General features: G+C 41.4%; 2 protein-coding genes and 4 long non-coding RNA genes across 30 annotated transcripts in view; 2 read left to right on the top strand and 4 right to left on the bottom strand.

Moving 5' to 3' along the window:
• Nucleotides 1-748: 748 nt before the first annotated feature.
• On the bottom strand, nt 749-9,856 carry LOC147127586 (uncharacterized). The gene is made up of 8 exons (XR_015084313.1): nt 9,300-9,856; nt 8,958-9,112; nt 6,670-6,739; nt 5,149-5,236; nt 3,627-3,807; nt 3,120-3,387; nt 2,923-3,056; nt 749-2,806 (listed from the first exon to the last, which is right to left on the bottom strand). It is a non-coding gene; the product is annotated as an uncharacterized LOC147127586 (long non-coding RNA).
• On the top strand, nt 764-3,839 carry LOC147127587 (uncharacterized). Its single transcript, XR_015084312.1, has 11 exons — nt 764-854; nt 1,154-1,183; nt 2,042-2,091; nt 2,362-2,423; nt 2,587-2,631; nt 2,727-2,798; nt 2,927-3,064; nt 3,138-3,206; nt 3,286-3,421; nt 3,506-3,568; nt 3,645-3,839. It is a non-coding gene; the product is annotated as an uncharacterized LOC147127587 (long non-coding RNA).
• LOC147127583 (uncharacterized) overlaps nt 9,588-22,771 on the top strand; it is an 18,706-nt gene continuing 5,522 nt past the window's right edge. The window contains exons 1-9 of one of the 5 annotated variants that reach the window (XR_015084292.1): nt 12,437-12,545; nt 13,913-14,005; nt 15,330-15,593; nt 15,744-16,011; nt 16,075-16,182; nt 16,287-16,390; nt 16,478-17,526; nt 21,377-21,512; nt 21,690-21,782. Coding sequence is in view for 2 of the 5 variants with exons in the window: in XM_086020975.1 (XP_085877101.1) it covers nt 9,621-9,973; nt 13,913-14,005 (446 nt within the window). In the remaining 3 variants the exon portion in view is untranslated. The other 4 variants (XM_086020975.1, XM_086020974.1, XR_015084294.1 and 1 more) reach the window with 4 other exon arrangements.
• Nucleotides 15,298-22,771, bottom strand: part of LOC147127582 (uncharacterized) — a 25,994-nt gene continuing 18,520 nt past the window's right edge. For 12 of the 19 annotated variants that reach the window (XR_015084309.1, XR_015084300.1, XR_015084298.1 and 9 more), the window contains 3 exons: nt 15,710-15,845; nt 15,567-15,627; nt 15,298-15,490 (listed from right to left, as the gene is read on the bottom strand). Coding sequence is in view for 3 of the 19 variants with exons in the window: in XM_086020988.1 (XP_085877114.1) it covers nt 16,294-16,346; nt 16,442-16,511 (123 nt within the window). In the remaining 16 variants the exon portion in view is untranslated. Of the gene's footprint in view, nt 15,491-15,566; nt 15,628-15,709; nt 15,846-15,924; nt 15,994-16,066; nt 16,179-16,235; nt 16,609-22,771 lie in introns of all 19 variants that reach the window. The other 7 variants (XR_015084301.1, XR_015084305.1, XR_015084307.1 and 4 more) reach the window with 4 other exon arrangements.
• Nucleotides 17,718-18,367, bottom strand: LOC147127585 (uncharacterized). Its single transcript, XR_015084334.1, has 3 exons — nt 18,234-18,367; nt 17,899-17,928; nt 17,718-17,812 (listed from the first exon to the last, which is right to left on the bottom strand). It is a non-coding gene; the product is annotated as an uncharacterized LOC147127585 (long non-coding RNA).
• LOC147127584 (uncharacterized) lies at nt 19,182-22,607 on the bottom strand. 3 transcript variants are annotated; one of them, XR_015084342.1, is made up of 4 exons: nt 22,028-22,607; nt 21,388-21,445; nt 20,322-20,462; nt 19,182-19,946 (listed from the first exon to the last, which is right to left on the bottom strand). It is a non-coding gene; the product is annotated as an uncharacterized LOC147127584 (long non-coding RNA). The 3 variants fall into 3 exon arrangements; XR_015084341.1 differs by lacking the exon at nt 22,028-22,607 and having other exon boundaries at nt 21,370-21,550; XR_015084340.1 differs by lacking the exon at nt 22,028-22,607 and having other exon boundaries at nt 21,388-21,550.

Genomic DNA, 22,771 nt, shown 5'->3' with positions numbered 1-22,771 from the left:
ATCAAGTTAGTTGTAGTAAACGCCGGTGGGGTGGGGGGGCTTATTTGTTAGGCTTGAGTGTCATCACAGAGTCCACGTGGAATGTTAGCGGTGTAAGTGGTCACTTCACGAGGGATGCCAAACCTCTCCCTAATTACATTTCCTTTTTTCATGAAACTGAGGATAAGTAGATCGCGTAATGGCTGGATTGATGAATGTTTGGTAGACTGCAGGAAAAACACTTTTTTGTCCAACAAACTGTTGATTAAAAAAAAGCGAATTTTCTCGGTCAAGACGGCCAAGTGGTGTAAGAAGTAGCGTGGTGGTCCGGAGACTCGGGTTCGATCCTCATTCTTTGCTCTATTTATAAATTAAACGGAGACAAAGCAAGAATCGAACCAGGGTCTCCTAACCACCAAGTTACGATACTAACCACTCGACCACGTTAGAGTTTATGAGATAGCTCGGTTTGTTATGCACATTTGCTTTCACTGCGTCATCGTATCTGTTATATAATATTCGTAGAGGGCAGAACTGCAACGGAGTGATGGTCAAGGTAGTTAATACTCTCTGTTCATGCGCAGACAACTCCGGTTCGAGCCCCGGCAAGCATCTATGACAATGCTTCTGTTATTTCGCTCCTGCATTAGCAATGTAACACTAAGCTGTCTGTGTTCAACAAAAGTTTTTATTTTATTTTATTTTTTTGGTGGTGGTGGGGGGGGGGGGGTGTGACGTCATCACCGGAAACCTATTTAAGTCCGGGGAAAAGTGGTGATCATTCTTTCTCAGCTCGCGGACAGCCTCCAGTCGTCGTCGTCCACCAGCTGCTCCTCACACATCTCCCCCACAGGATCCTCGATGACTTTGACAAGTTGAGTGCTCAATCTTTAATAGCCTATTAAAACTAACTGCTTCTGCTCACTTTGAGCCAAAGTAGCACTTTAGGCGTGCTCACGCCTTGCTAACATGGTAAGCTAAAGCGTTTTCTCTAGCGTTGGTAAGTCACGCTTCCTACGACTTTAAATTACATCAAAACGCGTTTTTGGGACTAAATTCTGATGAGTGGATGAATGAAACAATTTAAATATTCATGGTTAAGTTGATGTTTAACAGTAATGCAGTTACATTGTGTGACGATGACTAACGAAGCGTTTGCTCAAATCTTTTCCAGCATTTGGACGAAAGTGCCGTTTAGCCGAAGGTAAGTAAACAAAACGTAACAATTAAACTGAATAAAGTACATTTTTCATGCATGCGTGTTAACTGTCTCGTTTCTGTCCACAGGCTTGCAAATTAAACAACGGCCAGGTTGACTGCTAAATGGCACAATTCTTGTGTTTTTATATAAAAGATATCATTAAACAGCCTAAATCAAAATTTGTGTGTTGATTCTTATTTCTCTACAGGCTCATCTTTAACAGAATAGCCCAAATGACCCTTAAAATGGCTAACATCCTGTCTTTTTGGGACATGACATCGAGACTTAAATGTCTACAAATTGTCAGGTTGCTGAGCGATTAGCTTGTCAGGCTTGGTGTTTTAAAGTCGAATGCTTATGTTCCCTTTCAGGCCGCCATGCTGTTGAAGAGTCGTCCAGCTCTGCTCTCCTCACTAGTAAAAAAAAAAAAAAAAAAACACGCTTATATACATGTACAAATGTTTGACTAATTATTTCAGCATGTGCTGACCAAGGGGCCTCCTGTGATCTTAATCAGCAAATGTGTGTCAAACCCAGCCACAGTTTGACTTGCGCCACAGGTGCTTCCACTCAACCATCTTGTGGGGAGCTCGTTTACCTGCCGGTTGAGTGGAAGCAGCTACAGCCAAACTGTGGCAGCGGTTTTACTTTCTGGACCTGGATACGACACCAGAGTCAGGTGGGAAATGCACTCAATGGCAACACTTCGATCAATTGTCTACTTTAATGTTTGCTGCAGTATCACTCCCGGAAGAAGCACCAGCCAACATTCTGGATGAAACCGAAGGAGGGTCAGGAGACCCGATGTGACTTCCCAGCAGTGTCCCATCTGAACTTCAGTTTTTGTTTTTTCTTCTGCAGTCATGCCAGAGCTTCATTGAGAGCTGTGGAACAAGATGGTGGGGGACGAAGTGAGCTTTATGTATTTTTTTAAGTCTGCAGTTTTGCTAATGTTGCAGCTACGACACTCATCAGGGGTCTCCAATCCTGTTCCTTGAGGGCCGGTTTCCTGAATGTTTTGTCTCCCTGTTGCAACACACCTGATTGAAATAATCAGCAAGCCCTTTAGGAGCCTGATAATTTCAATCTGTGTTGCAGATGGGCAGGACAGCAATCCACAAGGAACATGACTGAAGATCCTGGTCAACAATTTGTTAACTTGTCCTGCACTTGTCCACCAGGTGGTGCTGAGATTTGGTTAGTGCAGCATGGATCAACTTGTGAAGTGGAGCTCCTCTTCAAGGTTGGAACCTGTTGCCAAAGACAAACTTGATGAATCAAAATACTTGACTGTTTTTTGTTGTTCTAGATGGCACCATGATCAACTTGCTGACCAGTTAAACAGTCTAAAACAAACTGCATGTTTAAAGAGCACTCTCCTGCTTTTTCTTTGGCATGCACTGCAGCTTCCAGTAAGAGTGCCGTCAGGGACTCTTCCACCTGCGTGGCAGGTCCTCAAAGCTGCCTATATTTTCAATATTAAGACATGCAAATAAACGCACTAAAAATAGCAGCTTGACTGGTTTGTCATTTGTGGTGTTTACAGCTTTGTCCATCTGGGAGAAGTCTCTGCACCAGTCCAGAGTTTCAGGAGCTTGACCAGCTGCTGCAGTGAAAGGTTCCAGTCTAGTGAATCAAAATATTTTAGTCAACTAAGAGTCACCATGTTATTAAAGGGGAAATACTACACTCATGGTTATGTTTCTGATGCCATAAGCTTTTGAGTTAACTTTTGAACTCACTCAGGTCTTTGTCCACACGCTGGTCAGTGCGCTCCTTGCTGGCCAACCAACGACTCAATGTGGCGACGAGGAGACTTCATCCAACTTGAATGGTGCACATGAAGCTTGCCAGGGTGTTATTCTATGAGGAGCTCCTGCAGAAGCGTACAGTCAAATGTAACTGCATTATTGGTTGGTCATAATTGGGGTCTACTCACATGTTCCTTGTCCTGCAGACGGCGCCACTGGAGTGCTACGAGCTGCAACATGACTGAAAGTTCTGCCTGAGGATGAGTCCAATGCCGGTAAGAAAAGCAACATTTCATTTCAGCTAGCATGTTCCAGTTGTCTCGACAAAGTTGAATGGTTTGTGCTTATGTCCAGGATGGCGCACTATCAAGGACCTGCTCACAGCCAGCAGCAACACTTTTGCCTTGGTTGTTGCTTGCTCATCCACGAGGTGCTGAAGCCAAACTTGGAGGCAGCCTGAGAAGAAATGGGAGACATTTACCCTTGGACGGTATGATCTTTAAATGTTTTCACTTTACAATCCTCATGACAACTTTTCTGACCCACTACTTATGTTTTTTCTTCCCCTTTCCAGGCAACAAGGAACAGATCATCTTCAATCATAATGCACCTGTGAAGACTTGAGTCTTGATGGCTGGTAGGTTTCAAGCCCCAAACATCTTCTGCACAAGACGTTGACTTAACTCTTGACTTACGGATGTTTTTTGTCTTAGGTCCACACGCTTGTCCAAGTTCTTCTTGCTGGCTGACGACTTTGCAACGAGCAGACTGTCATCCAACTTGACACTTTGTCTTCGTCTCGCTTGGCCGACCACTTCAGCACGCAGCATCGAGCAGACTGTCATCCAACTTGTAACTTGTTTGTGATTGTTTACTCTGCAAAAGAAATAAAGTTTGATCAAAACTAACACTCAAGCTCTAAATTTCATTCTTACACACATTACAAAAAACTTGCTTGAAGCAAAGTAACAAGCAAAAACAAAAATCTAAAATTATTTTCCACATTTTTTTTCCAAATTTTTTTTTCCCCGAATTCTTTTTCCCGAATACTTTTGTCCTGAATTTTTTTTTCCCCTAATTTTTTTTGTGCTGGAAAATGGGCGTGGCAAGGCCGGAATAAGGCTTTCTGATTCGCTGATGGGTCTGGAAGTGGGTGGAGCAGTGCAGATAAAGGGCTTTGATTGGTCAAAAGGTGGGCGGGACTATGCAAATTAGAAGCGCTGTGATTGGTCGGTTACAAAGTGGGCGTGGTTATGCAAATTTAGAGCGCTCTGATTGGTCGAAGTTGCTATTTTATGCAAATTACTGCATTCTGATTGGCTATGCAAATTTAAGCCACGCTGTGATTGGTAGATTCGAAATTGGGCGGAGTTAGGGGCGGTCCTAGCAGCAGATAGTTTTTTTGAAGGCACTTTTGAGTCTCCAGGTCAAAGTTGCACTTCAGTCACAACATTAGACACAAGTCTTTTACTATTCCCCTCAATCTCACATGACCCAAAGCTCGATGAATTGAAAGATTGCTCGAGTTTTGAGTCATGAGGAGACAAACAGGAGCAGTAATGACTGACGTGCAACTCTCACCTCAAGACTTCAAGCAGCCTTTGGAATAGTTTTCCACTGCAGCAACCGACGACACGCATGAAAGGCTTCAAATGAGGGCAGACTTACCAATCAAACACAAAGACTCCAATTCAAGTTCAACAATTTATTGGACAAAAGCTAACATGACTATTTGAAAGCATTTCACCAGTCAATGTTTGTGTGAGCTAACTCAAGTTGCACACACAGACATTGACGATGGAAGCAGCCTAAGTGTTGCCTGCTTGGCGAGCTCATGTGTGATGTCACTCACTTCAAATGAAACGGACACACTTAGGCGATGGCACCAAAGGGGGACGTGAGCACACTGGGCATCTTGCACTGGGACAAAAACTAAGTGTCCAGCACAACACCATCATCACACACTGCTGGACATGCTTGCGACACTGATGTGAACCAAGTTAGTCAAAAACTGATTTTTTTTTTTTTTCACTAACTTGGCCCACATCATTGTCATTCAAAAACATGTCCAAAAATGTCTGACGATGGTGTTGTGGTTGACAGTGTCATGCAGTACATGGATCAGAAGTTGAAGTTCAGTGCACTCACGTCCACCTTGTGGCGCGATGTGACATCACACATCAGCTCTTCAAGCACACAACACTGCTCAATACTCACACGGGTCCAAATGCAGCTTGCCCTTCCTTTCCGCACGTCCCACAAGTCTGTCGGCTGCACCTTTGAGCCCCAAGCCTCCTCGATCCATCTGGTCAGGCAGAAAAAAAACAAAAGCAGTGTGTAACACTCTTCTGTACATAAAATGTTGTTTTTTTATTTCAAGATTCAACTCACATTATTAGTCAATTAAAATGAAAGTTTCACTTTTAACACATCCACATCCAACTGTGCCCATACAAGCAATGCATCCGTGTGAGCCATCAGCTGGTGGCTTTCTCTCTACACCTGACATCCAATGAGCAACTCACGCTTCTTTCAATCAAGCAGGACTTCAAAGCCTTTTAAGTTGATGATTTACGATTACAATTTAAAATCTCGGAGCGCAAATTATTTTGTTCCTTTTCACTGTGGCTCTAATAATCCTTTGAATTAGAATGTGATATTAATAATTTGGGAAATAACAGATTAAACTGTCCATTCATACAATTTTGGACTGAAATATTGCATATTTTTTTCAGGATCAATTTATATATTTCACTGCGATTGGCTGGAAACCAGTTAATGGTGTACCCCGCCTACTGCCCGAAGACAGCGAGGATAGGCTCCAGCACCCCCATGACCCTTGTGAGGATAAGCGGTATAAATAATGGATGGAATTGATAGATTTCGTGACCTTTTAAAACATTTAGCAGCATATTTATTTAGGTGGAGCCTCTTTCTCTTTGGCAACGTCACGCCCCAACACGCTACATTTACTGACAACATAGAATTTGGCCACTCTGTGTTTAAAAGCTGCTTTCACAATCAATCTTAATGGGTGCTCACCTTCATTTGCAGTCCGAACCCATCATACTGATGATGTTACAGCAAAAAATTATTATATTTTTCAGTGAAATTATCTTTCACCTCTCAATGATATGGAACATTTGCATTGTAATGTAGAACAGCAAAATATCTTGGAGACATAAATATTACATTAAAAAAAGACCGGCTCTTTTTCATTCAACAGATATTAACATGCACCATAGTGGCAGAGTAAAATGATGTCTTATTTCCTTCCATTCCTCCTTCCTGTACAATTGATCAGAATTTTCCTATTTTAATTCAAAATATAATTTATGTCAGGAACATGACTGCACGTGTTTTACTGTAAATATATTTAATATTAATGCTTTAAAGAATAGGTCACTCACAGAATTATTTACTTAGCAGCGACCATTGATTAATGCACATTGCACACATGTGCGCACGCACGCAATAAAGTTGTCGTTAGTTATACCGGTAATCTGCGCATTACTGGACATCATAATCTGGCGATGAAACTTCACTTTGTGCTGCGGTTAGCCTCAATTGCAGTTGCACTGAAGCGTGGCGAATCTGAGCGTGCGGCCACGTTTTCGCGATTAACAAATGCAGCAGTTTCGAACTAGCGGCTGCTCCAGATCATCCGTTCTGTGTGTTACCGATATGGCGTCGGTGGTAGAGAAGCTCGGCGGCGGATATGAAGTGGTTGGCATTTACCTTAGTCGAGCCGCGTAGCTCATCTCGGCAGTCCCGCTTTTGTTTGCGTTGCCTCCGCCACCTGCGGCGCCTGACAGACCGGAGAACAACCCACGTTGGTCTCGCCAACTCGCCCGAGATGTTAAAAGTGCAGGGGAAAAAAATCTCTCGAACTCGTCAATTTGCACTGTTAACCAATCTCAACTAAATCCACACGATTATAGTATCCAGCAGCTAAGGTAAATATTGCAGTTAAAAGGGATTAATTTAATGGCGCAAAACAACTCGAACGCAAGGGACTCCGCCCGGTTAATGATGGTGAGGCTCCCTCTAGCGGTTATTTACCGGTATCTCTATGGGAGAGACGGACAGTGAAAACTATGCGGAATGCCACAAAAACTGTGAACAATCGCCACGAAAAATCATGTGGACATCAATACTCATACCAATCAAGTCAAGCACGTTCCTTGATTGACAGCTGAGTGCTACTTGTGGGCGTGCTAGCTGACAAGACACCTTTGTTGATATTGTTTTACAGGACCGCAAGTCCTAATCGGATCGATATTTTTGTGTATATGAAAACAGTGCATCTGATCAGAATTAAAAAAATTTTGTCCATGTAAACGTGTGTGTATGTGTGTGTGTGTTTGTTAAAGGTTGCCAACCCCTGAACTAGGCTGTCATTAATCAGCACGTATTGAGTAACAATAAACAAACTTGAGAGCCCAAGTGCCGCAATTATGCTCCTAAATTGAGTACATAAATACATTTTTATATAAACGGTAAATAGACAGTTTAAAAATCTTTAAACTACTCACGGGAAACACAGCTGAGGGTCACCGGAAGACCTAATTGAACCGGATGTATACCATTCTCCTCTTTTCTTTTTTATATAACTTTATTTTGAAACACAAATTACAAAAAAATAACAGCCAAGGGGAGACAAACAAAGTAACCAAGATAACTACACTGCGTAAACATTATAAAGAGCACATACATACAGAGTCTTCTGACCTTTTATATTTGTGGATTGTTCAATAGTTTTAATATATTGTTTGACTTCATTTACAAACATATAAAAATTTGGTCTCTCACATATATCTACATTTATGTATATGCCATTTAGCCGACAGTATGTTAAGATTAATAATGTGAAATATTTCTTTTGTCACAGATGGGTAATCATTGAAGCCAAAAAATATATTTTCAAAAAATATATACCATTCTCCTCATTCGTCAAAATTTTTTGTTCATATCCCCACCTACTGTGCAGGAGCTCGTGATATGTACGGTAACTGAGAAAGCTCAGTTCAAATGGAAACATAAGCGCATATTTGACAACTGTGTGTGTGTGTGTGTGTGTGTGTTGCGCATTGGTGGAGCAAAGAAAGTTTTTGATTTTTCATCCAAAAAATGAAAAACTATACATGGTAGTTTTGTTTTTCCCCAAAAACGCCTTACTATAGATGGGCATTTTCCCCCAAAAAACGCCTTACTGTACATGCCATGGTAGGATTTTTTTCGCCAAAAAACGCCATACTATACATGGTCATTTTTTTTTCCAAAAAACACCTTACTATACATGGTCGTTTTTTAACCCAAAAAAGCGTCTGACTATACATGGTTGCTTTTTATTTTCAAAAAAATATATATATATGGTCAGTTTTTTTTCCTCCAAGAAACGCCTTACTAAATACATGGTTGTTTTTTCCCCCAAAACGCCTTACTATAGATGGTAGTTTCCCCCCCCAAAAAAACGCCTTACTATACATGGTCGTTTTTTATTTTTCAAAAAAAACACTTTCTATACATGGTCGTTTTTTTTTCTCCCTAAAACACCTTATTATACAGGGTGTTTTTTCTTTCTTTCCAAAAAACGCCTTTCTATATATGGTGTTTTTCTCCGCCCGAAAACACCTTACTATACATAGTCTTTTTTTCCCACCCAAAAACGCCTTACTATACATGGTCGTTTTTATTTTTGTTGGTTTTTTTTTTTTTACCAAAAACGCCTTACTATACAGCCCAAAAACATTTTTCTTTGTTGTGTTTTAATAAAAAGCGAATGTATGGTTTTAAAAAGCATACCAGTAATTGCCTCTTTGTGTAATACTGTATTGATAGTTGTTATTGTTGCGACGTCATAGTGGTGGTTTGAAGAGGATTAAGTTTGGTATGTTCCTACTTAAGGTTCTGATTATGCAGCCCGTCACTCTATGATATGAACCAGACTGTAAATCCAGCACACACCTTTTATGAAAAAGGTGTGTGTGCGTGTGTGTGTGTCTGTACATGCAGTGTTGTCGTACTTTTTGCGTCTCTTGCCATGGAAGAAGTTGGCCCACTCGAAGCAGGTCTTCTTGCTGCTTACCCAGAACACAGACGGAATGCCCACGATCAGCATCATCACGTACTTGATCAGGAAGAGGGACACGTCAGGACGACTCCGTCTGCGTACAACCCACTACCCCAACACACGCACGCACACACACACGCACACACACACACACACACTCACACCCCCCCCACACACACACACACCCACCCCCACACACCCACACACACACACACACACACACACACAGTTGTAAAATATGCGCTTATGTTTCCATTTGAACTGAGCTTTCTCAGTTACCGTACATATTACTTACTTCGTCTTTGACACACTGTAGACCAGGGGTCCCCAACCACCTGGCCGCGGACCGGTACTGGGCAGCGGCAAGACCCCACTCCCACCCCGCCACCGCTGACGGTGAAGGGAAGTTGTCTCCGTCGCGTAACGCAAATATTAAATGCACTGTAATCTTCTTTGAGTTTATGTTTTCCTACTGGTCCCTGGAGTGCGCACGAATGTTAACAAGCTAGCATCTCCGTCGCGGAACGCTATTGCTAATATCGCTAGCAAATGAGTACAACCAACAGACGTATTGGGCCCCACTCGCACCCCCCTATACCGAACGGTATAGACTTGCATGAACCGGTCCGTGGCAGAAAAAAAGGTTGGTGGCCACTGCTGGAGACAACGTAAACATCATAAATCGCTTGGCAAATTCCTTTGCGAGTTCCTGCACAGTAGGTGGCGATATGCACCAAGGAGGTGTACAAATTTAGAAGAAGAAGAAGAAGAAGAAGAAGCAGAAGACGAAGAAGACGAAGAAGACGACGAAGACGACGAAGACGACGAAGAAGAAGACGAAGAAGAAGAAGAAGAAGAAGAAGAAGAAGAAGACGAAGGCGAAGACGAAGACGAAGACGTAGACGTTAGAGGAGAATGGTATACATCCGGTTCAATTAGGTCTTCCGGTGACCTCCAGCTGTGTTTTCCGTGAGTAATTTAAAGATTTTCAAACTGCCTATTTGCCGTTTATATGTAAATGTATTTATGTACTCAATTTAGAAGCATAATTACGGCACTTGGGCTCTCAATTTTGTTTATTGTTAATCAATACGTCACGTAAAACATTGGTTATTGTTACTCAATACATCCCGGCCGTAAAACAATATCAACAAAGGTGTCTTGTCAGCGAGCACGCCCACAAGTAGCACTCAGCTGTCGATCAAGGAAAGCGCTTGACTTGATTGGGATGCGCATTGATGTCCACATGATTTTTCGTGGCGATTGTTCACAGTTTTTGTGGCATTCCGCATAGTTTTTACTGACCAGTCTTGTTGTATTCCCATAGCGATACAGGTAAATAACCACTAGAGGGAGCCTAGCCAGCATTAACCGGGCGGAGTTATTTTGCGCCCTTAAATTACAGTAATCCCTTTTAACTGTAATATTTACCTTAGCTGCTGGATACTATAATTGTGTGGCTTTAGTCGAGATTGGTTTACAGTACAAATTGATGAGTTTGAGAGATTTTTTTTCCCTGCACATTTATCATCTCGGGCGAGATAGCGAGACCAACGTGGGTTGTTCTCGTGTTGACATATGATTTTGATGATAACAGAATCCCTATTAAATTGTCTAATTTTCAAAAATATTTTTTTTTCTTAAATGATATTTTCCCACAACCTTTCTCCTCATAAGTCAATTTTATGGAACAATAGAGTAATTACAATAAATAGAAGATCAATCTTTAAAAATATTTGGTTTGAGAAGGGTGTCATGTTTGTAACTGATTTAATGGACAGCCATGGGACCTTTTTGAGGTATACATTTACATTTATGGAAAAATATCAGTTAAATTGTTCTCAAAAAGAGAATGACGAAATCTGTAATGCAATCCCTTTGCCATTGATCCATTTAATTCAGAGTTTTTTTGTACAGTATAACAATGCTTCAAAGGTATTGCCAAGACTATTGATTGAAGAATATTTTTTGTCTGATGAAAAATGTGATAAAAACTGAATTGGTCAGGTCTTCAAAGCCAAAATATTTCATGATTATGATAGAGGGACAGATTGGCGGGGGTATAATTTGGCAAAGTCAGTCACCATAAATAAAGCATTTACAAATTATCAAAAAATGGCCTGTTTTGCCTAAAGTCAAACAAACACATTTTAAAATCAGAAATAAGATCCATCCCATGGCTGAATTTCTTAAAAAAAGATTTAAATTTGAAGTAGAGGACTGTTCCTTCTGCCATAACGATGATGAAACTCAGGATCATTTGTTTTTTCTGTGCCCTATTTCGTCAAGCTTTTGGACTGATATGAATAATTGGTCATTGAAAATTAATAATGTTCTACAATTTGAATTATGTCATATTGTTTTCTTCATGGATTACTTAGAATGTTCTGTTTCAGATTTGATTAACATTATTTTGTTGTTGGGTAAATATCATATACATTGTGCCAAATGGACAACTAACCTTCTCAGGATTTATGACTGACTTTAAAATGTTTTTCTTATGCCTTAAGAAAATAGAAACAAGCAATTATGTGAGGAAAATATGTACAGACATTGCTAAATATCTATTGTTTTGATTTGTATTCCTTATTTATGCTCCTTTGTGTTTTTGAATGGAAATGCCTAGTTTTTTGTTTTTACTTTTGAACCCCTTTGTTTTTGTATTTTATACATCTGTTTTAGTTTACACATTGTTACCAAATTGTGTTATCCTCAGTCAGTGTTTGTAATTTTCAATGTTCAAAGTTAATCAAAAGCATTTAAAAAAAAAAACAATAATAAAAAAGTGGGTTGTTCTCGGATCTGTCAGGCGCCGGAGGTGGCGGAGGCAACGTAAACAAAAGTGGGACTGCTGAGATGAGCTGTATGAACACATGCGTCACCAAACTGACCCGCATGCGCAGAAGAAGAGACGACGTCACTCGTTGTGTTTGCGGAAAATAAATGTGGTCTAGCGTGTCAGGGCATTTATACAGTGAAGCGATTAGGTGGGAGGTAGAAATAAATACAGTATTTGGGGGAAATCACGAGGCGACGCTTTAATATCTAATTTCACGGAATCTGCAAAGTTGTTTTGAGTAGCACTATTGACTTTATATTTTACTTTAATTTAATCCCATTTGAAACACGAAGCATAAAGTGGACATTTATGGCGATCGTAGTAATTCAGCCATGGTTCAGATTGATTCTTATTTTTTACGCACGGTTATGACATGACCTCATCGTTAGTGATGTCTCCATGAAATGAAATATTAAATCCTCGCTTCATAATTTCCCCCAAATACTGTATTTATTCTACCTCATACCTAATCGCTTTACTGTATAAATGCCCCGACATGCTGGACCACATTTACTTCCGCAAACATAACATCGAGACTCGGGAGTGACGTCGTCTCTTCTTCTGCGCATGCGGGTTACTTTGGCGACGCATGTGTTCATATACAGCAGACAAGACCGAGGTCGCATTTCTAACGTAATATGAACGCTGACACAAAAAAATCGGAATTGAGCATTAAGACCTGCGGTGTGAATCTAGACGAAGGTAAATGCTAACCACTTAAAATCCGCCACCGAGCTTCTCTACCACCGACGCCAGATCGGTAACACACAGAACGGATGATCTGGAGAGCCACTAGTTCGGAACTGCTGCATTTGTTAATCGCGAAAACGTGGCCGCGTGCTCAGATTCGCCACGCTTCGGTGCAACTGTACTTGAGGCTAACCGCAGCACAAAGTGAAGTTTCATCGCTAGATTATGATGTCCAGTAATGCGCTGACTACCGGTATAACTAACGACGACGTTATTGCGTGCGTGTACAGTATGTGTGCAATGCGCATTATTGAATGGTCACTGCTAAGTAAATAATTCTGTGAGTGATCTGTTCTTTAAAGTATTAATATTACATTTATATACTGTAAAACAGTCCTCCTGACAGAACTCTGCCACTATGGTGCATAGTGTATGAAAAAGAGCCAGAGTCTTTTTTTAATTCAATATTTATTCCTCCAAGATATTTTGTTGTTCTGCATTTCAATGCAAATGTTCCATATCATTGAGAGTGAAAGATAATTTCACTTAAAAATATAATTATTTTTGCTGTAGCATTATAAGCATGATGGGTTCAGACTGCAAATGAAGCCATCACTCAGGTGAGCAACCTTTAAGATTGATTGCGGAGGCAGCTTTTAAACACACAGTGGGAAAATTCTATGTTGTCAGTAAATGTAGCATGCTGGGGCGTGACGTTGCCAAACAGAAAGAGGCTCCACCCCAATAAATAAATAAGATAAAATCAATAAAAATTGTATGAATAGACAGTTCAATCTGTTATTTCCCAAATTAATATCACATTTTAATTCAAAGGATTATTAGAGCCACAGTGAAAAGGAATAAAATAATTGCGCTACGAGATTTTAAGTTGTAATCGTAAACCGTCAACTTAAAAAGTTGTATACTTTTGAAATAGAAATAAACGTTAAAAGTTAATGTCGTGTTGTACAGTGTCATTTTTACAAGGGGGGTGTAAAGGAATGATATCGGAGGAGCAGTTATTTGCCTGTTGTAGTAGTTTTACTTTTTTTGTACAGTTGAACACTATTGAGTGACTCAATATTTTAGCACATAAGCGGAATATTTTTAGTAGGAAGACTTTGAAGTCCTGCTTGACCAGTTGATTGAAAGGAGCATTAGTTGCTCATTGGATGTCAGGTGTGGAGAGAAAGCCACCAGCTGATGGCTCACACAGATGCATTGCCTGTGTGGGCACAGTTGGAAGTGGACGTGTTGAAAGTGAAACTATATCACTTTATTTGACTAATAATATGAGTTGAATCTTTAAAAAAAAAATCAACATTTTATGTACAGGAGAGTGTTACTCACTGCTTTTGTCTTTTTTTCTGCCTGGCCAGATGGATCAAGGAGGCTTGGGGTTCAAAGGTGCAGCCGACAGACTTGTGGGACGTGCGGAAAGGAAGGGAAGGTCAAGCTGCATTTGGACCCGTGTGAGTATTGAGCAGTGTCGTGTGTTTGAAGAGCTGATGTGTGATGTCACCTCGCACCACAAGGTGGACGTGAGTGCACTGAACTTCAACTTCTGATCCATGTACTGCATGACACTGTCAACCACAACACCATCGTCAGACATTTCTGGACATGTTTTTGAATGACAATTATGTGGGCCAAGTTAGTGAAAAAAAAAAAAAAAAAATCAGTTTTTGACTAACTTGGTTCACATCAGTGTCATTTAAAAGCATGTCCAGCAGTGTGTGATGATGGTGTTGTGCTGGACACTTAGTTTTTGTCCCAGTGCAAGATGCCCAGTGTGCTCACGTCCCCCTTTGGTGCCATCGCCTAAGTGTTTGCGTGTCATTTGAAGTGAGTGACATCACACATGAGCTCGTCAAGCAGGCAACACTTAGGCTGCTTCCATCGTCAATGTCTGTGTGTGCAACTTGAGTTAGTTCACACAAACATTGACTGGTGAAATGCTTTCAAATAGTCATGTTAGCTTTTGTCCAATAAATTGTTGAACTTGAATTGGAGTCTTTGTGTTTGATTGGTAAGTCTGCCCTCATTTGAAGCCTTTCATGCGTGTCGTCGGTTGCTGCAGTGGAAAACTATTCCAAAGGCTGCTGGAAGTCTTGAGGTGAGAGTTGCACGTCAGTCATTACTGCTCCTGTTTGTCTCCTCATGACTCAAAACTCGAGCAATCTTTCAATTCATCGAGCTTTGGGTCATGTGAGATTGAGGGGAATAGTAAAAGACTTGTGTCTAATGTTGTGACTCAAGTGCAACTTTGACCTGAAGACTCAAAAGTGCCTTCAAAAAACTATCTGCTGCTAGGACCGCCCCTAACTCCGCCCAATTTCGAATCCACCAATCACAGTGCGGCTTAAATTTGCATAGCCAATCAGAATGCAGTAATTTGCATAAAATAGCAACTTCGACCAATCAGATCGCTCTAAATTTGCATAACCACGCCCACTTTGTAACTGGCCAATCGCGGCGCTTCTAATTTGCATAGTCCCGCCCACCTTTGGACCAATCAGAGCCCTTTATCTGCATTGCTCCACCCACTTCCAGACCCATCAGCGAATCAGAAAGCCTTATTCCGGCCTCGCCACGCCCATTTTCCAGCACAAAAAAAATTGGTGGAAAAAAAAATTCAGAAAAAAAATTTAGAAAAAATTTAGGAAAAAATTTGAAAAATAATTTAGGATTTTTTTTTTTGCTTGTTACTTTGCTTCAAGCAAGTTTTGTGATGTGTGTAAGAATGAAATTTAGAGCTTAAGTGTTAGTTTTGATCAAGCTTTATTTCTTTTGCAGAGTAAACAATCACAAACAAACAAGTTAAGAGTTGGATGACAGTCTGCTCGATGCTGCGTGGTGAAGTGGTTGTTGGCCAGCAACAAAGTGTCAAGTTGGATGACAGTCTGCTCGTTGCAAAGTCGTCGGCCGGCAAGAAGAACTTGGACAAGCGTGTGGACCTAAGACAAAAAACATCCGTAAGTCAAGAGTTAAGTCAACGTCTTGTGCAGAAGATGTTTGGGGCTTGAAACCTACCAGCAATCAAGACTCAAGTCTTCACAGGTGCGTTATGGAAGATGATCTCGTTCCTTGCTGCCTAGAAAGGGGACAAAAAAAAAAAAGTATTGGTCATTAAATTTGTCATGATTGTGCAGTGAAAAAATTTTTCAAGAGCATACCGCCCATGTGTAAATGTCTCCCATTTCTTCTCAGGCTGCCTCCAAGTTTGGCTTCAGCACCTCGTGGATGAGCAAGCAACAACCAAGGCAAAAGTGTTGCTGCTGGCTGTGAGCAGGTCCTTGATAGTGCGCCATCCTGGACATAAGAACAAACCATTCAACTTTGTCGAGACAACTGGAACATGCTAGCTGAAATGAAATGTTGCTTTTCTTACCGGCATTGGACTCATCCTCAGGCAGAACTTTCAGTCATGTTGCAGCTCGTAGCACTACAGTGGCGCCGTCTGCAGGACAAGGAACATGTGAGTAGACCCCAATTATGACCAACCAAAAATGCAGTTACATTTGACTGCACACTTCTGCAGGAGCTCCTCATCGATGAACACCCTGGCAAGCTTCATGTGCACCATTCAAGTTGGATGACGTCGCCACATGGGAGTCGTCGGTTGACCAGCGTGTGGACAAAGACCTAAGTGAGTTCAAAAGCTAATGGCAGCAGAAATATACCATGAATGTAGCATTTCACCTTTAATGACATGGTGACTCATTTTTAGTTAACTTAAACCTTTCACTGCAGCAGCTGATCAAGCGCCTGAAACTCTGGACTGGTGCAGAGACTTCTCCCAGATGGACAAAGCTGTAAACACCACAAATGACAAACCAGTCAAGCTGCTATTTTTAGTGCGTTTATTTGCATGTCTTAATATTGAAAATATAGGCAGCTTTGAGGACCTTCCACATTAAACGGAGAATTTCTCTGCCACGCAGGTGGAAGAGTCCCTGACGGCACTCTTACTGGAAGCTGCAGTACATGCCAAAGAAAAAGCAGGAGAGTGCTCTTTAAACATGCAGTTTGTTTTAGACTGTTTAACTGGTCAGCAAGTTGATCATGGTGCCATCTAGAAGAAAAAAAAAACAGTCAAATACTTCATCAAGTTTGTCTTTTGCAACAGGTTACAACCTAGAAGAGGAGCTCCACTTCACAAGTTGATCCATGCTGCACCGACCAAATCTCAGCACCACCTGGTGGACAAGAGCAGGACAAAAGTTGACAAATTGTTGACCAGCATCTTCAGTCATGTTCCTAGTGGATCGCTGTCCTGCCCGTTTGGATTACCTATCTGCAACACACTGATTGAAATTATCAGGCTCCGAAAGAGCTTGCTGATTATTTCAATCAGGTGTGTTGCAGCAGGGAGACAAAACATTCAGGAAACAGGATTGAGACCCTTAACAAAACTGCAGACAAAAAAAAAAAAAAAAAAAAAAAAAAAAACTCACTTTGTCCACCACCATCTTGTTCCACAGCTCTCAATGAAGCTCTGGCATGACTGCTGGAAAAACAAAAAAACCTGAAGTTCAGATGGGACACTGCTGGAAAGTCACATCGGGTCTCCTGACCCTCCTTCAGTTTCATCCAGAATCTTCGCTGGTGATTCTTCCCGGAGTACTACTGCAGCAAACATTGAACGACATTGAGTGCATTTCCCACCTGACTCAGGTGTCAAATCCAGGTCGAAAGTAAAACCCCTGCCACAGTTTGGCTGTAGCCGCAGGTGCTTCTAATCAACCGGCAGGTAAACGAGCTCCCAGAAGCTGGTTGAGTGGAAGCACCTGTGGCGCAAGTCAAACTGTGGCTGGGTTTTTACTTACTGGATTAGACACCTTTGCTGATTGAAGAGGTCCCCCGGTCAGCACATGCTGAAATAATTAGTCAGACATTTGTACATTTATATAAGAGTGTGTTTGTTTTTTTTTACCAGTGAGGAGAGCAGAGCTGGACGCCTCTTCAACAGCATGGCGGCCTGAAAGGGAACGTAAGCATTCGACTTTAAAATACTCATCCTGACAAGCTAGTGGCTTTGCAACCTGACATTTGGTAGACATGCAAAAGTCTCATGACGCCATGTCTCCAAAAAACAGGAAGTCAGACATTTTAAGGGTCTTTTTGTTTCAGATCTAAGCCTGTAGAAAGCAATAAGAATCAACACACACACACACACAGACATTTGATTTACTGTTTAATAATGATATCTTTTATATAAAAACACAGCAATTGTGCCATTTTGCAGTCAACCTGGCCGTTCTGTTTAAGTTGCAAGCCTGTGGACAGAAATGAGACAGTTAACACGCATGCATGAAAATGTACTTCATTTATTCAGTTTAATTGTGAAGTTTTGTCTACTTACCTTCGGCAAAACGGCACTATCGTCCAAATGCTGGAAAAGGTTTGAGAAATGTTTCGTTAGTCATCGTCACAAAGTAACTGCATTGCTGTTGAATGAACATTAACTTAACCATGAATAAATATTTAAATTATTGCATTCATCCAGTTATCAGAATCGACGTCCCAAAAACGCGTTTTGATGCAATGTAAAGTCTTAGGAAGCGTGACTTACCAACGCTGGATAAAACGCTTTAACTTACCACGTTAGGAAGGCGTGAGCACGCCAAAAGTGCTACTTCAGATCAAAGTGAGCAAAAGCAGTTAATTTTAATAGGCTATTAAAGATTGAGCACTCACCTTTTCAAAGTCATCGAGGATCCTGTGGGGAAGATGTGTGCTGAGCAGCAGGTTGACGAAGACGACCGGAGGCTGTACGCGAGCTGAGAAAGAATGATCACCACTTTTCCCCGGACTTAAATAGGTTTCCGGTGATGACGTCACTTCCAGAAAAATTAAAAAAAAAACTTTTATTTAACACAGGAAACTCAATTGTCCATGCGACTAAAGCAGTTGTGTTACATTGAAAATGCGAGAGCGAAATAATAGAAGCATTGTCATAATTGCTTGCCGAGGCTCGAACCCGGGCTGTTTGTTTATGAAGTGTGGGTGTCTACCACCAGACCATCATTCGGTTGCAGTAACTTCCTCTACGTGTAGTATATATCAGATAAGGTGACGCAGTGAAAGTTAAGGCACATATATTTGTATATAACCAACCGTCTTCACGGTTTCTCGTGGTCGAGTGGTTAGTGTTGTAAATCGGTCTTTTGGCGACCCAGGTTCGAATCTTGCTTTGTTCACAAATTAATTTCTAAATGCAGCAAAGAGTGAGGATCGAACCCGAATCTCCGGAACACCACGCCACTTCTTATACCACTCGGCCATCTTCACGGAGAAATTCCGAAATTTTGTTCTGTATTAATAGGATTATAGTCAACAGTTTGTTGGACCAAATACGTTTGTTATTCCAAACATCCATCTGTCCAGCCATTACCCGATCTATTTATCCCCAGTTACATGAAAAAAGGAAATGCAATTAAGGAGAGGGTTGGCATCCCTCGTGAAGTGACCACTTACATCGCTAACATTCCACGTGGACTCTGTGATGACACTCAAACCGAACAAATAAGCCCCCCCACCGCACCGGCGTTTATTACATCTGACTTGATGATGTCATCCATCGGGAGAGAGTTTGCAAAGTCAACTTGGTTTGAAATTGAAGACGAACATAACAAAGAGTCAGTCTAGTTTGTTACTTTGATTTATTGGCGATTGTGAATCAAATGCTTGAACAAAACACGTGTCTTCTTCCCTGCTTGGGTCAGAAACAAAACATCCATACACAGTCACAAATGTTTAGTTCATTTTTTTCAGGTGCTTTGTTGATAAGGGCAACCCTGCTGGAAGGTGTAGACGCTGTATGTAGGGGGTCTCATCTAGATGGCTGGGAGGGAGGAGGGGAGAGGTGGGGGTTCTCTCCTCGTCCGACAGGTCCGTAGAGCAGTGTTTTTCAAACTTTTTTGAGTCAAGGCACATTTATTTCATTGATAAATCCCGCGGCTGAAATTGTGGGGAAAAAAAGCTTATTTTGAACAATATAAGTGTAATATTGTTTGTATAAGCATTTTTAAACATTGAAGAATGATGTTATATCATAACGTTTTGAATAGGAATTAAATAAACACAAAGAAAATAGTATTTAATGATGTTCCATATTGATACTTACTCAGTGGGAAACATGGGCCTGTTTGGATAAACATGCGTCACTAATTCGCCCGTCTCCAAAAATAGACGATTAGCAACCTGTTGCTGTTGCTGCTACCTACTGGTATGGAAAAGTACTACAGTGTAGGTCGCATAAAACGCCTAACTATACATGGTCTTTTTTCCTCTCCCAAAAACGTCTTACTACATTGTTTTTTTTTTCCCCCCAAAAAACAGCTTACTATACATGGTCGTTTTTTTTTGGGGGGGGGGGTTCTCTCCTGGTCCGACAGGTCCGTAGAGAACCTGCAACACACAAAGAAACACAGTGAAATCAACTTTAATAACTATTGATACTGTTGAGAGGAAAAATGGGAAGACTTTCTGACTTTCTTCCAAAAAACGCCTCGGTACATATACATGGTCGCCCTCCCCCCCAAAAAACGCATGACTAGACACGGTCGCATACCCCCACCCTCCCAAAACACATTACTATACATGGTTGTTTTTTTCTCCAAAAAAGGCCTCACTACACAGAGTGGTTTTTTTCACAAAAACGCTTACTATACAGTGTTTTCTTTCTCTCCAAAAAACGCCTTACTATACATGGCCTTTTTTTTTTTTTTTTTTTTTAAATGCCGCACTATTCATGGTTAGTTTTTTCCCCCAAAAACACCTTACTAGATGGTCATCCCCCCTTTGTTGATAAGGGCCCCGGAAGGTTGAGACGCTGTAGGGCGTCTCATCTACAGTAGATGGCTGGGAGGGAGGAGGGGAGAGGTGGGGGTTTTCCTCTCCTAGTCCGACAGGTCCGTCGAGAACCTGCAACACACAAAGAAACAATGTGAAATCACTTTAATAACTATTTATATGGTTGGAGAGGGAAAATGGGAAGACTTTCTGAGTTTCTTCCAAAAAACGCCTTGCTATATATACATGGTCGTCCCCCCCCAAAAAAGGAAACACATAACTATACATGGTCTTATCCCCACCCCCCCAAAAAAATACCTTACTATATATAGTTGTTTTTTTCTCCAAAACACCTTAATATACAATGTGTTTTTTTTTTCTTTCCAAAAAACGCATTACGCCAAACGCCATGGTCTGTTGTTATCCCCAAAAAACAGCTCACCTCTACGTGATCGTTTTCCCCCCCCAAAAAACGCCTTACTATACATGGTCGGTTTTTGATGTCTTTTTTCCCCAAAACATGGTACTATACAATGTGTTTGTCCCCCCCCCCCCAAAAAAAAATCGCCTTATTATACATGGTCGCCCCCCCCCCCCCAAAAAAAAAGCCTCACTATACATGGTCGTATTTTTCCCCAAAACGCCTTTCTATACAGGTGTTTTTTCTTTCTTTCCAAAAAACGCCTTACATGGTTTTTTTTCAACACACCTTACTATACATCGTCTTTTTTTGTTCTTGTTGTTGTTTTTCCCCAAACGCCTTACTATACAGCAAAAAAAAAGTTTTTTTCTTTGTTGTGTTGGAATAAAAAAGTGAATGTATGGTTTTAAAAAGCATACCGGTAATTGCCCCTTTGTGTAGTATTGATAGTGTTATTGTTGCAACGTCATCGTGGTGGTTTGATGTGGATTAAGTTTGGTATGTTCCTATTTAAGGTCCCAATTATGCAGCCCGTCACTGTATGATATGAGCCAGACTGTAAATCCAGCACACGCCTTTTGTGACGAGTGTGAAAAGTGTGTGTACGCGTGTGTTTACATTGCAGTGTTGTCGTACTCTTTGCGTCTCTTGCCGTGGAAGAAGCTGGCCCACTCGAAGCAGGTCTTCTTGCTGCCTACCCAGAACACAGACGGAATGCCCACGATCAGCATCATCACGTACTTGATCAGGAATAGGGACAGGTCTGCTGATCTGCTCTGCTCCACCTGCGCGCACCCCCCCACCCCCCCTCCCACACCCACACACACACACACACACATACAGTTACGGTACATATTACTTATTTTGTCTTTATTGAGCCACTGTAGACAACTAACATCATAAATCGCTTGGCAAATTCATTTCGAGCGCCTGTACAGTAGGTGGTGATATGCACCAAGGAGAAGAAGAAGAAGGAGAATGGTATACATCCGGTTTAATTAGGTCTTCCGGTGACCCCAGCTGATTTTTCCGTGAGTAATTTTAATTTTTAAACCGTCTATTTGTCGTTTGTATATAATGTATTTATGTACTCAGTTTAGTAGCATAATTACGGCACTTGGGCTTTCAAGTTTGTTATTGTTACTCAATACGTCACGTAAAACATTGTTTATTGTTACTCAATACGTCCCGTAAAACAATATCAACAACGGTGGCTTGTCAGCTAGCACGCCCACAATAGCACTCAGCTGCCAATCAAGGAAAGCGCTTGACTTACTTGAATGGTATCAGTATTGATGTCCACATGATTTTTCGTGGCGATTGTTCACAGTTTTTGTGGCATTACGCATAGTTTTCACTGTCCGGTCTTGTCGTCTTCCCATTGAGATACCGGTAAATGACCACTGGAGGGAGCCTCGCCATCATTTACTGGGAGAGTTGGTTTGTGCCATTAAATGAATCCCTTTTAACTGTAATATTTAATTTAGCTGCTGGATACTATAATCGTGTGGATTTAGTCGAGATTGGATTAGAGTACAAATTGACGAGTTCGAGAATTTTATTTTCCCCTGCACTTTTAACATCTCGGGCGAGATAGCGAGACCAACGTGGGTTGTTCTCCGGTCTGTCAGGCGTCGCAGGTGGCGGAGGCAACGTAAACAAAAGCGGGACTGCCGAGATGAGCTACGCGGCTAGACTAAGGTAAATGCTAACCATTTAAAATCCGCCGCCGTGCTTCTCTACCCCCGACCCTACACTACCCCAGATCGGTAACACACAGAACGGGTGATCTGGAGCAGCGACTAGTTCGAAACTGCTACATTTGTTAATCGCAAAAACGTGGCCGCACGCTCAGATTCGCCACGCTTCAGTGCAACTGAATTTGAGGCTAACCGCAGCACAAAGTGAAGTTTCATCACCAGATTAAGATGTCCAGTAATGCGCAGACTACCGGTATAGCTAACGACAACTTTATTGCGTGCGTGCGTACATGTATGCAATGTATGCATTAATATTAGAT

Source organism: Filicampus tigris, chromosome 21 (assembly GCF_054856515.1).
Source record: "Filicampus tigris isolate MCC_2025a chromosome 21, RoL_Ftig_1.0, whole genome shotgun sequence".
In the NCBI taxonomy this organism is placed as follows: domain Eukaryota; kingdom Metazoa; phylum Chordata; class Actinopteri; order Syngnathiformes; family Syngnathidae; genus Filicampus; species Filicampus tigris.
This window is presented reverse-complemented; position numbering and strand designations above follow the sequence as displayed.